The 15726-nt window shown below is 34.6% G+C and overlaps 1 protein-coding gene and 1 non-coding gene across 2 annotated transcripts; both read right to left on the reverse strand.

Annotated features, from left to right (window-relative positions):
- Positions 1 to 540: 540 nt before the first annotated feature.
- On the reverse strand, positions 541 to 12813 carry LOC132143430 (serine/threonine-protein kinase/endoribonuclease IRE1-like). The gene is made up of 22 exons (XM_059553624.1): positions 12482 to 12813; positions 10704 to 10821; positions 9484 to 9517; positions 8580 to 8652; positions 8429 to 8501; positions 8046 to 8168; positions 7709 to 7813; positions 7327 to 7594; positions 7067 to 7145; positions 6837 to 6990; positions 6229 to 6356; positions 5553 to 5681; positions 5192 to 5399; positions 4826 to 4916; positions 4556 to 4745; positions 3337 to 3436; positions 2944 to 3143; positions 2661 to 2808; positions 2230 to 2357; positions 2031 to 2154; positions 1792 to 1859; positions 541 to 1066 (listed from the first exon to the last, which is right to left on the reverse strand). Exons 1-22 carry the CDS (start codon positions 12539 to 12541, stop codon positions 896 to 898), a joined length of 2772 nt encoding a protein of 923 aa, XP_059409607.1. The 5' UTR covers positions 12542 to 12813; the 3' UTR covers positions 541 to 895.
- Positions 12814 to 14174: 1361 nt separating this feature from the next.
- Positions 14175 to 14283, reverse strand: LOC132144356 (U6 spliceosomal RNA). The gene has a single exon (XR_009434347.1). It is a non-coding gene; the product is annotated as a U6 spliceosomal RNA (small nuclear RNA).
- Between the last annotated feature and the right edge of the window lie 1443 nt (positions 14284 to 15726).

The following is a 15726-nucleotide window of genomic DNA, read 5'->3' on the forward strand; positions in this document are numbered from 1 at the left end:
ATTCAGCCGATCTCCGGGTCTGGCGGTAGCACGCTTATCTAAGCATAGCTAATTGAATCTAATTAGACCATTAGCATCTTGCTCAAAAATGACCAAAGAGTTTCAATATTATTCCGGTTTAAAACTTGACATTCTGTATTTACATTGTGTACTAAGACCGATGGAAAATGAAAAGTTGTGCTTTTCTAGGCCCGATATGGCTAGGAACTATACTCTCATTCCGGCGTAATAAGGAACGTTGCTGCTGTACCATGTGTGCAGCAGGCACAGTGATATTACACAGCGCCTGGAAATAGTTAGCTAAGCTAAAAGTGCTACTGCCAGACCCGGAGATCGGCTGAATGGATTCAAAAATGGTAAAACTCAACTGTTTAACTAGGGGAGTTGGAAAAAAAAAGAAAAAAGTCTATTTTTTTTTTTTTTTTAAAAAGTGGAGTGTTCCTTTAACTTTCTACCTAATAAGAATATAAGTAGTCAGTTGGTGATTGAGTAATCTTGTGTGGTAAAAGTCAGAATTAAAATAAACAAAACTGACAGAAATGGTAGAACACATGCCAATCAACTGGCTGATGTCAACTCATCAGAAAATATGGCCTTTTTATTTCTTTGCTATTTGGTTGACATGATAAAACCAGCAGCAAACAATGGCAGCTCTGTAAAAGCCCATTAATAAAAGCCCACTCAGTAACTTGTTTGGTTAATCTAACCTATAAAACCTGTTTCTGTAAAAGCATAAAAAGCTTTACATTTCATTCAGCAAGTCCAGTTGGATGTTTAGGAACGAAATGTGCTCACAGTTCTGAAGTTCAGAATTATACACTGACAGAGTCCTCAAGGATCTTACTTTTCGTCTCCAGTCCAGCATAGGAAAAAACAAGCATGTCTCTGTGGATGTTCAGTGGTGGTAGTATAGGTGAAAGAGTCTCTCGGGGGCACAGACGCCAAGCGCTGAATGCGTGTGAAGCAGTAACCGGGGGAAACGAGAGGTAAAATATGCCACGAAGCCATCAGGGACTTCACCCAGAGCTGTCTGAACCTCTGGTGGGAGCTCATGATAATGATGTTTCTGTTGAAAGATATTGCAAGATTTCAGATTTTTACAGAAGGCTTCACATTCTATTCTATTCTATTCTATTCTATTCTATTCTATTACATTACATTATATTATAATTATAGTTCACAAGTCTGGGGGCAGTACAATAAAAAAATAAATAAATAAAAGAATACTGTTATTCAGCAAATTAAAATCAAGATGAAAATTCAGTTTTGCCAACAGAGGAATAAATTATATTTTTTAATTTATTAAAATATAATGATTTGTTACAATATTTCTATTTTTACTGTATTTTTATCAAATAAATGTAGCCTTGATGAGCATAAGTGACTTAAACATTAAAAACCTACCAACCCCAACTTTTAAATATTAATATTAAATATATTTTAATATAAAATATTAAAGTTTGTTGTCACTGATTTTTCTCTTTTTTATTATTTATTTTTCAGCAAAGATGCATTCAATTGATTAAAGTGAAGGTGAAAATGATTTTTCATCATAGGAATGAATTATATTTTCAAATATATTAAAGCAGTTTAACAGAAAAAAATCACAATATTACCGTTTTTACTGTATGTCTGATGTTTTTCAACTTAACAGTATTTTACAAATCTTACAGACTCCTTTTGAATGATAGTGTATTTTATATTATATTAAGTGCAATATTAATAGTTATTTTAAGTGATTACTCACTTTTCTATGCAAAACTTTTATATGTAAAAACACATAACACTTACTTTATTTCTCATTGCTCTTAGTAGGTCTCTCACAGAGTTTCCTTTATATGTGCGAAATTTTCTAAGATCTGCCAGATGGAAAAAGATTTATATTAAACATGCAAATATACATATATAAATAAACATGTATTAAAACATTTTTCATTTCATACGCCTTAAAACATTCCACATTTTATTCAATAATTCTCTAAAATAAAAATGTTACAGTATTTTTGGTAATGGTAACTGGCAGTGCTTACCAGTCTGCAGTGGTGCTGAAATGTGCATCCTCCAGTTGGTTCTTACAACAGATCTGCCGGAGTTTTCTAGACGGGCCACTATAGCGCTATCTGCTGGCTCCTTCTCTATTCTGTCACTGACATCCTAGAGCAAAGTACAACTTCAGCACTGCACTTTCTTACTGGACCCTTCATTGAATACGCACACACAAACACACACCTGAAAGAACTGCAGTTGTTTCTCTGGGCTCCAAAAGAAAGGATGTTTGAGGACGGACGCTGCTGAAGGACGGGTCTCCGGTTCAGCACTGATCATCCGCTCAATCAGATCTCTGCCAATCACATCCTCTACAGACACCAAAGCAGCCAGAAAAACTTTTTTTCAATGCATACACATAACTGATGAAATTTTTGATCTAATTTATTAATTGAAACCTATTAACCAGCCAAACCACATAGTTATTAGTCAATGCTAAAATTGTTAAAACGGCCAAATAATATAGTTTTGTTCACAAAAAAATAACATATATATATATATATATATATATACCATTTTCTACATTTAACTTCATGATAACATTGTCTACACAAAATCAGACACTTCTGAAGCCGAAAGTACACATGCATTAATAAATTCATGCATGCACAAACCATGTATATCCTCCATAAAGTGGTCGAGGTTATAGACTCCAGAGAGAATATTAGCTTGACGCCGCAGAGTGTCACCAAACGGATGCTGTCCTTTGGACGTCACATAATAAAACACACATCCAGCTGAAAATATGTCCACTGCACTTGTCTAAAGACAGAAAAAGAGGGGAAAGGATACTTATACAGGAGACTTACAGAATAAATCTTATTTAGTAAGCTTAAGTAAAGTTTTTTTAAACTGAACATGTTATGTGTGTGTTTTATGCATGTCTACTGGACATACAGGGTTCCCTTTTGGAGCATTTATGAGTAATTCAGGGGCAATCCAGCCTTCGGTTCCCGGTATTCCAGAGCGTAGGCTGAAACTATGGCGACCATCTGGAAGCTTCTTACACAAGCCGAAATCTGAGATCACTGCCCGGACTCGACCCAACGCCCCCGGGAGAGAGAGCAAAATATTCCGTGGCTTTAAATCCCTGTGAACTGAGGACAAGAGGGACACGCAATTACAAATGACGGTGGGGCCGTCTGCTTGCGTGCATGTATGCCATCAGCATCCAGGTACTCAATAGCAATTAATAAACATTAGTGCAATGCAATACTACCATGTGCATTTTAAAGACGTTACAGGAAGGAAGTTATGATAAGAATCATTGCTATGGCAATGGTGACTCACCAATATTGAGGGAATGCAGGTGACTGAGGCCACATATGGTCTGGTCCAAAAGGGACACTGGGTTCAGGTCTGAATAAGGACAGGTTGGGTCTTCCACATACTACATACAAAATAGAAGGTGCATGGAAACCAATCAGTTATAATACAGCTTAAAATGAGAGTTGATTATACTAATATTAATATTATTCATAAATATTATTAATGAAAATGAATAACAAAATGTTGTTATACAGTTAGAAAATACAGCACAGTACAGTAGGGATATTGTTTTAGTAGTGGCATATTGCAAAACCTAATTCATAATTATAGTTTTTGTCTTGCTTTTTAGTAGAAATATCTAAATCCTTAAACCATCTTTAAAAATGAAGAGAATGCCCCTTGTCAGAGAATGCATCTTACAATTTAAGCAATAAATCTCACTTATTTTTGCTACTGTTATCAAGTGTTTTGTAACTCAAAGCTGAAATAAATTGAAATATAAATGTTGATGAAAAATTAAAAACCTAATTAGACATGTATTCAAAAGTATGTTAAAAAAGTATTCAAATTACTAAAACTAAAAATGACAAACAAAATGACTAAAGTTTAAACAAAAATTAAAACTGAAAATATAAAATAAAAGCTTATTGAACATATTATTGTTAAAGAATAATTCTGAAATAACTTTTAAACAATAATAACAATGCATGGTTTAACAATTTTGTTAAGGCTACATGGTTTCAACGCTGTTTTAAACACTTTTAAAAAGTGTTTTTGCTAATTGAAATACAGCTGAAATAAAATAAAATATTAATTTCAAATAAAACAACTATAAACACATTAATTAGAAATTTATTCAAAAGGATGTTAAGAATTTTGAAAGCTAAAACTGAAATAAATTAACTAATAAAAAGAAACAAAACTAAAACTTTAAAATTAAAATATAAAAATTCAAAAATAAAAAAAGGTAATTCAACATATTAATGAATATTATACTATAATAGTCTATTACTTATACTAAAATAATGTGTTTATTATATTTGACTACGTTACATTAAATTATAGTTTTTGTGCAACTAGCCTAACTCTAACTCTAAATCCTTACTGACTTTTAAATTCTAACGATACAATTCTCATGTTATTGCCTCATGTAGATCGACTTCACGAATCACGATGAAACAGCGAAAAGGAAATTGAGTAACTTTTATGTTGTAACACACATACACACACTGAAACACACCTGCTGGAGTGTAGCAGCACACAGCTCTATGGCAATGTAAGTGAACTGTCTGTCCCGCTCTGTGCAAAAGTAACGGATGACATTGGGATGCTCGTCTGATTCACGGAGGAGCTGAACCTCTCGCTCTGCAAACTCCACACACTCTGGAAGAATACGCTTTACCGCCACACGCCGACCGTCAAAATCACCCCTGCATGTATAACACCAGTGAAGTAAAGGTAAAGATGAAACCAACCAACCAAACTATTATTACAACCCATAAAAACCCACCGGAACACAAAGGTTCCCGCTGTCCCATGGCCCAGCACCTCAGCAGGACTGAAAGAGATTTTACCAACTCCCACAATGTCAGGCTGATCACCTGAAGAATATGAGTTGAACACGATTTAAAAAACACATATCTAAAGGCTTATATTATAGTGAACAACATAGATAGGTGTGTAAATGAATTAAAAAGCTTATTTAGATTAAAAAAAAATGATATAAGCAGAACTTAATAAGAATTCCTATAATCAGTTATAAAAGCAACAGTTTGGTTAAGAATAGTTTGGATTTAATTGGATTTACACAGAAATGTTTTTTGTGTTTCTTGAATAAGGCTCAACAGTTGATATGGGGATAGAATAGCTTCCGTACTCTGTGATTGGCCAGCTGTCCTAAATGGGGCGGAGTCTTTGCTTGAGAATGGCGTTTGATTGGATGCAACAGAACTGGTCTTCTCTGAATGGCTGTTGTTGTTGTTGTAAGATGAGGCACTGGGTTCTGTGTTAGCGCTCTGATTGGTCAACACTGGCAGTGGGTTAGAGTCCACTGGCTCTTCAGATCTCTGGGATTTTTTGACAGGCTGATTAAAAAAAGGGAAAAAAAAAAACGTTTTTAGGCCAGTTTATTTATATTACATACATACGTATATAAATATTATATACATATTTTTATTTTTATACATATATATGAGTATGTATATTATAAATATTAAAATAAACTCTCTACTACAAACCCTTTTGTGTGTTAGCAGGAAGGCAATCCATGCTCCAAGCAGCAGCGTCACCACCAGCACAGTCATGGGGTCAGAGGTCAAGGAGTCCGGCAACACAGGGGAGGAGCTGTGCTTTGTTACCGGTGGCAACTGTGAACACAAGATGACAAGTTTGTTCTTGGATGTTCGTAACGCTTGCAATTTCATCATGCATGAGATTTTCAACGGTCTACATCCAATTATGAAGTTGCTATAGACACCATCTACATGTTGCATTTACACACACTCACGATTGTTTTTTAACTGTATGCATTTCTTCTTTTCTCTAAATTGCTTCCTTATGTGGTTGTCAAATAAAACTGCCGTTGCATATTGCAAATATTGTTGTGTCCTTGATAAATTGTTTTTATTTCATAGGTTGCTCTGGATAAAGGTGTCTGCAAAATGCATAAACGTTAATATGAATGTAAGGCATGTCAAAAGTTGCATAGATTACTTCTATGGTACTTTAGTGTATAGATAACTTATGATATTACCTTTTTTGACATTCTATGAAAATAACAGTGTAAACATTATGGAAAATATCACTTTGTGTGTTTTTTAACAAAGGAAATAACATAATGAAGGCTTTGAACAACATGAAGGTGAATAAATGGCAGACTTTTTCATTTCTGAGTCAATTGTGCACTGGACTCACTGGGTGAGAGGGAGAACGGAAAGAAGAGCCAGAAGCTCGGGGTGGGATGACTTCACCAGAGTGCTGCAAGTTCTCTGGGAAATCTCTCAACATGGTGGTGTGAGCCAAAGGAGGCACTTCATGATGACCTACTCACACACACACATGCATAACACACACAGAGATAAAGCTACATATGCAAAAATATAATACAGATTTTTCTAAAAACTGATATTGATTGAATAAACGTTAAGAAATATAATTTCATTTTTATCATTATTTAACTACATTTTTAAACATAGAATCAAAATGTATAATATAATATTATATTTTTTTTAATTAATTGTTTTTTTATTTATGAATTGTTTTTAAATTAAATATTGATTATAATATAATATAAAATTTTAATATGTTTTAATTAAAAACATTAACCATTTACAGAGATACACCACTGTTTTAAAGCAGTTTAAGAACAGTTTTAGGGCATATTTTTGCCTAATATACATTTCTGAAACTTCTGAAACTACTGAACTAGAACTTAAACTGGGGAGTTGTAGCACCGCACATGCATGCACGTATTTTGATGTACACATAATAATGTAAGTCGGCAAAATTTAGAGTGACTGTACCAATCAGCAGCCACTGATTCTGCAGGGAATTGCTGCTTCCTGGTGGATATTTCACATCAGTGCTGGGTGTGATCTCACACTCAGGCCGCCCGTTACCCATTGTAACGCCAGCGGTGATCGGCCCCTCAATGCGTGCAAGTGTAAGACCTTTTGGCTGTCATGGGAACAGGATATAGTTATTAAGAAGGAAGTTTTACTGTTGGTTTTGAAAAATGGATTGCAAAACTTACCACTATTGCCACACCTTTGTGCACGAGAGAGGTAGAAGCATACAGATGAGAGTCCGTCTTGCCAACATAGAGAGTAGGACTATCAAAATATGCACACATGAATATATAATTAATATTACTTTATAATGAGTTAATCATCACTTGATTTGTTTTATAGTTAATTGCCTTTTAAGGCATACAAGTTGGCATGCAAGGGTGAGTAAATGATGACAAAAAAATTTCTCTTTAAATAAATGGGTTTTTAAAGACTAATGTCTTACACTAGCTGAGTCTTAGTGCTGTGGTTCTCCTTTGTGAACTGGTAGACCCACTTCATGGTGTGGGACTGTGTGTTTTCTGCAGTGAAGGTCAGGTAACGCAGGGTTTCTGTTGCGACCGTCAGATGAGGAGCTCGCCGCAGACTGTCCTGACTCCATAAATAAAACCCTGCCACTGGAGAATCAAACTTCTGCATCCACAACACCTCACCAGAGTCCCGATCCACTGTAACCACCAGACCGTCCCCGCTGGACGCAAAGTGTGACATCTCTGTGATTCACAGACACACTCAATTGTGATGAATTCCAAAAACAACATACTTACGCATTCACAAATTCAATAGACTGGCTTGTAAAATCTGTGCATGCGTGGTGAAGGACCTACTATATTCATATTTTTTGTCATCATAGAGAGGCGCGGAGTAGTCATTGTAGGTGGCATTCCAGCGGAGTTCCTGAGTCTTCGTATCATACATGGTGATCATATATTCTGCAGACATACATGTGGATAATAATATGTTGATTTGCTGCTCATGAAACATTTTCTATTATTATTAATGTTGAAAAAACACTGTTTAACAAACACTTAATAAAAAAAAAATTCAGATATTTTTACTTTAACATTTTTGTCTTTACTTTCACTTTTGTGAAAAATGTGTGTGTATTACAGAATGACTTAGGGTGTTATAATAAAGAGAAGGTTCATGTATGTGTGTTCGGACCTGTGCGACCAATGTACAGCAGAGGGGCAGAAGGGCAAATAGAGTCTGAAGAAGAGGTGCTTAGACTCGTCTGTTTTTCACCTGTCTGAGGATCAACCACAAACCAAGTGTCCTGTTTTTTACCTGGGAAAATACACAATACAATAAATGAGAATGTGTAAGGCCATGGAGCTTTTCACAGATCATTGTATGTACATGCTTTCAGGGTTAAGCTCAGCAAAACTAGAACATGACTTTTAAGCTTCTATTAATTAGCACAGATTTTAAAAGATCATACTGAGCTGGAAATCACTTTTATTTTCAAAAGCACCACAAAATGCATATATCAAACACTGATTTCACCAAAAACGTTACAAACACACAAACATGTCTGACATATATACCTGTGTAGAGCACCCCATCAGAGCTCCTGCAGGGAGAAGACTGGACCAGCTCTTGAATAGTGAACGGGAGTTTCTGCAGAGAAGATTCATATCAGTGACTGAGCTGTGACTCTCTGACAAACACACTCGCAGCCCTTCCCATGACACTCACCATCAGACCTTCTTTGCGCTTGCCTCCTAGTACATACAGACTGCCATCATTAGGATCCGGTAAAAAGCCTGGCCTACAAGAGGAAACAGACAACCTTAAAATCGGATCATAAAGGTGGGCATTATATACCAGAAATGTGTCAGACCTGAATGCAATTTTAAAACAATAACTAAATTATAATTATTATTTTTTTGCTATTGGTGGTAATAGTATCCAAAAACCTGCATGCCTTAAGTGATGTTATTTATAAAAAGAATGTTGTTTCAGAGAAAAATCAAGTTATTAGATTTTATCCAAGATACTATCTTTTAAATGCATGGGGTCTGTGAGATGTTATTTAATTGTTTTTATTAATATTTAATTTTATATTTACTTTTTTTTTTAGCAAGGATGCATTAAACTGTTCGAAAACGACAATAACAGCATTTATAATGTTACCAAAGATTTCTGTTTCAAATAAATGCTGTTGTTCTGAACTTTCTATTCTTTATAGTATCCTAAAAACTGTCTCATGGTTTCAAGGTTTAATGCAATATTTAAAAATTAGGCAGCACAACTGTTTTCAACATTGATAATAATAAGAAATGTTACTTAATCAAAAATGAGTGCATTAGAATCATGTAACACTGAAATAAAGTAAACTGAATAATGGCGGACGATAAATTTATTTTTGCAGTCACGGGAATAAATTACATTTCTATTTATTTTTTAAATATATTTTAAATTCAAAGTAAAATAGAAATGTTTTATTTTAAACAGTAATAATATTTTTTACAATATTACTGTTTATAATGTTCTTCACTGTATTTTTTTGGAGAGCATAAGTGACTTTTTTTAAATCTTACCGACCCTAATCATGTAGTAGTGTACATTCATTTAGATTCTGAAGCTGTTAAACACTTACTCTTGGAAATAGGTAGGAACCTGTATGATGGGATCTAGAAGAGAGAGAAAGTGAAATGATTATGGAAGTTGTTTGGCAGATAATAATACTACAGTAATTACACTACTCTTAAAAATATGTCATGAAATAACAATTTTGTAACAACAAAATTTTTGTCTTAAAGGCAGGGTAGGAAAAAAAATGTATAAAAAACTTTTTTTCCAAATTTGTTTAATCTTTATTTGTATATCAATACATAATTAAAATGTAAGTACTCTGAAAAAGAAAGTATAAAAATCGAGTGTCTGTAGACCTCTCACGACTGTTTTAAAGACAGCTCATTATTTCCATTCACTCCACCCCCTCCCTTCTGGGCTCCTATAGATTATTTATCATCTCTAATACGGCTCGCTAAGTAATGTTATGTTAGCTATATTACGCATCTACGTGTGCCAATGACACATGTTTCATGAAAAAAATATGTATGATCAAAATACAAAAAGAAAGATTTACCTGTCCAGCAGAAATAAAGCCATCAAGGAGTCACTTTTCAGCCCCTTGAGTTCCCTCAGTTCTCGCCATCGCTGGAAAGCCACGCCGATATTAACTCGCGCTTTATTTCTTTGTTTATCCAAAGACTTTTTGTTCATTGCCTTTTCTTGTACTGTTTCTGTCTTCCTTTTTTTTGCCTGGTTTGCCTTCACTAACTGCATAGGCTGGTACTGTGAATTTTGCTTGCTGTTTCTCTGCCATTGTTTTGGTATTCCTAGGATCCGTGCCTGTTGAATTCCTCAAATCAAACGTGCGCGCGCAAGTGGGCAGGTCATGTGTGGCAAAAGGGTGGTTGCCATGGTTGCGAGAGAGTGACAGTCGCCTAAGCCAATCCTATGTTTCGTCCCGAAATGGAAATAATGAGCTGTGTTTAATACAGATTAAACGGTCTAGAGTCACTCGATTTTTATACTCTTTTTATCAGAGTACTTACATTTTAATTATTCATTGATATATATAGAGAGTTTAAACAAATTTGGAAGAAAGTTGTTTATACATGTATTACCTACCCTGCCTTTAATGCGAAAAAACAGCACTACAAAATGACAATATTCTTTTTTATCATTTGTCATAATGCACATGCATGCAGATGCGCAGATGCACACACACACACACACACACACACACGCACGCACACACACACACACACACACACACACACACACACACACACACACACACACACACACCTTCTTTTAGTGTCCATTTGATGTCTCCTGTCTGTTTACTGACAGCATGCAGACTTCCATCCAGTGTAGAAACAAAGAGCAGGGATTCTGGGAGAGAGACTGAACTTCCTCCCTCACACTGAAAGAGAAACCAGTAAAACATCATTTCACACACCACACTGCAGATATCAAACTATTTAAAACTAATCGCTACCTGATATGTATCCGTAAATACCCCAGTGTGTCCTCTTGAGACTGACTGAATGTGTGTGTGTACTTGTGAAGGCTAACATTTTTAAGCTCAGGTTTAGCTTTAAATCTAACGCCAACAACATGACTGTAAGAGTTAGATTCATGGGGAGCGTATAGCAAATATGTTATTTACGAAAAATCATGTCTATATGATGTCCGGTCTAACATAGCTTCAGAGGTTTGTGTGTGTTTGTGTTAGAGAGCACAGTTAACAGTCAACGGCTAGTAACCAGGATATCCTTCTTTGTAACGGCACTCCTATATTTACAAAAAAAAAAAATTGCCTGACATTATATGACTGAGAATGACAACTTTGAATGAGTACAAAAAGTACAACATTTATGAAATGTACTTGTTGTATAGCATAATTAGGCTATTATTTCATTAAAGCATACAATCATTATTAATTTGAGGGGATACAATTCTTTACATTTTCAATAATTCATCATGAGAGCATAAAAACTGGTATTATTACCTCAGGTCAAACTAAACCTGAAGCTCTGCCTACAAACATTACGGGCCAGTAAGTGTTCAAAAGAAATTATCATATAGCATCACATCATTTAAAACTAACTACTCTGTTTTCTCACACGTTCATGGAAATTATAACACACATGCACCCGCTCTGGGAACAATGCATGATTGCGCGAGCTCTCCAGTACAAACTAAAGCCTATTAAACGCGCGCCTATGCAGGTCTCGTGCTCAGGCTCAGGTAATATGACACAATTGTAAGAATACGAATTGAAATTATCTTGAAAAGCTATGTTAATAGGGTTGTGTTTACAACTTTTTCCAAACGTGTTGCTTGGATCGCTCACATAATGAACGAATCGGTCTTTTGAGCGGATTCATTTCGATGAACCGGTCAAAACAAGTCACAAAATGTCAAAGCACTCGACTGTACTGGATCACTTTGTTTAGGAATTAAGCTGCGAGGTAGACATAATACAGTTAACAATATAAGGAAAAACAATAGTAATATCATTATTATTTAATTTAATTTAAATGTTATGTATTACCAATACCATTATAAAACTTTTCAAAAATGCAATTTTTGCAAAAATGACATAGTTACCACAGATTTAGTGCACAATAACCATTAGAAATACAGTATCTAATCAAGCGTATAATATAAAACAACAACTAATTCAATACAAAATAAATGTAAAAATCTGCGAAGGGACGCTTTTGAGCGATAACTAAAGAATCGGTGAATCGGGTTTTAGAATACGTTCGTTCAAATGAACCGATTCGGCGAAATGATTCCGACTCGCACACTTTTTTCATTATTAATAGTTAATTCACTACATTACTTTTTAATTATAATACAACAGTATAATAATATCACATCATTATAATATGGTATTTCTATATTATTCTTGTTTATTTGTTTATTATTTCTAATTAGCCTATCGTTCCAAGAACCTCAGAGCACCCGCCTCTGCGTAGCCAAAAATAGATGAACACAGCCATGTCCCCGTGCATTCCCTATAGAGACCAGCTACATGAAGTGGTAAACACATGCGGTCCATTTCCCCTATTTACCCGTGACACGTTTCCAGCCAAGCTAAGCAACAGCAGCAGCGAATGCCTCCAGCCCATCATTTCTCCTTGAATCTGCCAGGTGTGTCTGTGGTTAAAGTTGCGGCGTGTTCTAGGTCCGTGTCAGTAAATATACACTGAGGTCGAAAGGGCTCCAACAAAACGCCATAATCACAAAGTACCGGAAAAACTTCACAGCGGCATACTCAATCACTTACAGTACTGCTACAGTTCAGCATATGTCTGTAACATGCCAGACAACTGAGCCTATATTATAATAACAAATATTGCACATTTCCGCGTTGGGACGGAACTGGTGATGTCACTCAAATCAGTAGAAAACTAGAAGGCACGGCCATGTTTGTTTGATTGACAGCGCGTCTGACCAATAGCGACTCGCTGCGCTTGACTTGAAAGGCGGAGCTTCGAGAAAACGGCATGTCATTTTAAAACGCGTGGAACAATAACAGTTTGGCCCTGACGATTGAGACAACAGCCCGCTCTGTCTTCTTTTCTTCTTTTACATTCAACATAGAATGTTCTCTCTGCTTATTAAGCAGGCAAAATATTTTTTACTTTAATTTAGTTTAAGTGCCATCGGAACAAGTAATGTTTTATTACTTCATTAAAATTAAGAAAAAATAACATACTGAATCAAACATTTTTGACTTTTTATGTTCAGTCGTTTCCTTAACATAGTTATTTAAAGCATAAGAACTGTACATTCTACAAAGCCACATAAAGCAATAATCTGAGGTAGCGATCTCCTAACATTTATATTTAGTCATTTAGCAAACGTTTTTATCCAAAGCGACTTACAAAAGAGGACAATAGAAACCATCAAACTAACAAAAGAGCAACAATATGTAAGTGCAAATGACAAGTCTCGGTTAGACTAACGCAGTACACTAGCATACACACACACACACACACACACACACACACAAAGAAAAGCAAGAAGATAGAATTAAAAAAATAGAAAGCATGTGAATGTAACTTAAATGAATGTAACTTACACACACACACACACACACACACACACACACACACACACACACACACACACAGAGAAAAGCAAGAAGATAGAATTAAAAAAATAGAGAGCATGTGAATGTAACTTAAGTGAATGTAACTTCTTTGTAGATACATACATACATTTGAGCTCTGTCAAAAATAAATAAATAGATACAAATAACAAATACATAAATAAATTAAACTAAACTAAACAACAAGAATGTAACAAAATACCATTATTATGGCCAACAAATTATGTAATTAAACCGTGGAGAACATTTAAACCAATTAAATGTGTTTTAATAAAGTGTGGTATAACCTCAAAATTTATGAAAATATATTTACATACCATGAGCTTTGCTGCCCTCTTTTGCAACGTTTTTAACATCAAGCCCACCAAACGATAACCCACTAATACAGTTTAAAAAGACCTAGATAAATGTGTGTGTGTGTGTGTGTGTATAAAATATAGCCTACATATGTGTATTAAAAATATGTGGGCGGTTGCCTTAGCAACAAGCTGTAGAAAGATGCGTCTCTCCTAATTATTATTATTAATTTTTTTTGTATTCGCTGTAATATCAACGACTACAGCAGTTATTTGAACGTACTTTAGTTAAATTAATTAAGGATTTAGAAACGATTGAAAGCACTTGTGAACAAGAATATGTGGCAATTTCCAAAAGATTGGATACGCTTCACGATTATGCGTGTCATCTTTGGCGCAAGTGACCATGCTAATCTTCTCTGTATCGATCCAATTTTAGTACATGTGTTATTTCAAACAACACAAATAAGTAACGGAACATGCCAGAATATATAGTTCAGATATTGGCTATTAAAGCACATGATGGTAGCAAAAAGCTTAGACAACAAATTAATTATATAACAAGTATTTTTTATATCGTAGAGCGGTATATGGAAAATCTGGAGTACATTTAAAATAATAAAAACAAAATTTTTAGGAGGATTTACTCCCCTTAAATGTGAGCGTTCTGGGACATATGCAAAACAGTTGCGTTCCAGCGGAATGATTGGATACTTCTGTTTGTCTTTATTTACATAATGCCCGCCCCCTCATTTTGTCTGCAAATGAGATTAAATTAGAAGCAAGGGAAACGAGGGAATGGCATATTTGATTAAAAATGTAATTAAATGCTGTTTACCATGCACGCATATCATTGTTTTAGTGCATACAGTATTTAGGAAATTACTTTATTTTATCTATTGTAAATATGCAATTATAATACATTGGAAAAGGACAGTTCAGAAAAGGCTGATTATAGAGTTTTCAAACAAGCAATGTTCTAATATAAATGTTAAATAGTTGCATTTTCCTTTGTTTATTTAATTGACCATGTCCATACAGGACTTTTATCGTGTGGATGTAGGTCTTACATTGGAACCGGAAGTACATTTACATCTACGAAAATAGATCTTACGAAAAATTCTGTTGTTGATGTATGTGTACTCTACTGTTTGTTTAGTCATATGTCAGGTCACATGTACATTTCCTGTTAAAACAGTCAAGAGACCGCAAACGTGGACGACTATGATGAAATGTACGGGATTTAAGTTGATTTTGAGAAATAGTTTGTGGATGAACTGGAAGTCATGGCTGAAATGGAACGTGAGTTCGACACGTGTGTTAATATCGATATTAACTCTGTCTGATGGTATAACCACTGACTGCTCCTCATAAAAGCTTTTTAATAAAGTTTACCTCGCATTTGTGTTTGTGTGTGTGTCATGTCTTAAATACCATAGTAGTACCACGGTAACTTAGTCACTGAAGAATAGAATATCTGAATGCCATTGGTCTTTGTTAGTGTCAGAAAAGGATTCATGATATTGTCATGAGATACATTTTGTAACATTTGTGTGTGTGTGTGTGGGCGTGTAGCCTAAATATAAATATGAATATAAGTATATATATATATATATATATATATATAAATATAAATATATATATATATATATATATACACTGCACTCCATAAGTATTGAAACAGTAAAGACAAAATTGCTCTGCTTGCTTTGGAGTCAATAAATCTGTAAATATGTTTAAAGATGAATATGACAAAACTACACATTTGCATATTCTATTATTGGGTGTCAACACTCTATTATTTGTGTCAACACACACACGTATTATGAACCAAGATCAAATTATATATATATATATATATATATATATATATATATATATATATATATAGTTTAATAACAATTAA

The sequence above is a fragment of the Carassius carassius genome, chromosome 7 (assembly GCF_963082965.1).
Source record: "Carassius carassius chromosome 7, fCarCar2.1, whole genome shotgun sequence".
NCBI lineage: Eukaryota > Metazoa > Chordata > Actinopteri > Cypriniformes > Cyprinidae > Carassius > Carassius carassius.

Coding starts and splice junctions, on each gene's coding strand:
- LOC132143430 (XM_059553624.1), bottom strand. CDS start 12,541: ATGATGGGCTGGAGGCATTCGCTGCTGCTGTTGCTTAGCTTGGCTGGA. Junction 6,991..7,066: donor ACAAAGGTGTGGCAATAGTG/GTAAGTTTTGCA, acceptor TTCCCATGACAG/CCAAAAGGTCTTACACTTGC. Junction 4,746..4,825: donor GCGGGAACCTTTGTGTTCCG/GTGGGTTTTTAT, acceptor TTATACATGCAG/GGGTGATTTTGACGGTCGGC.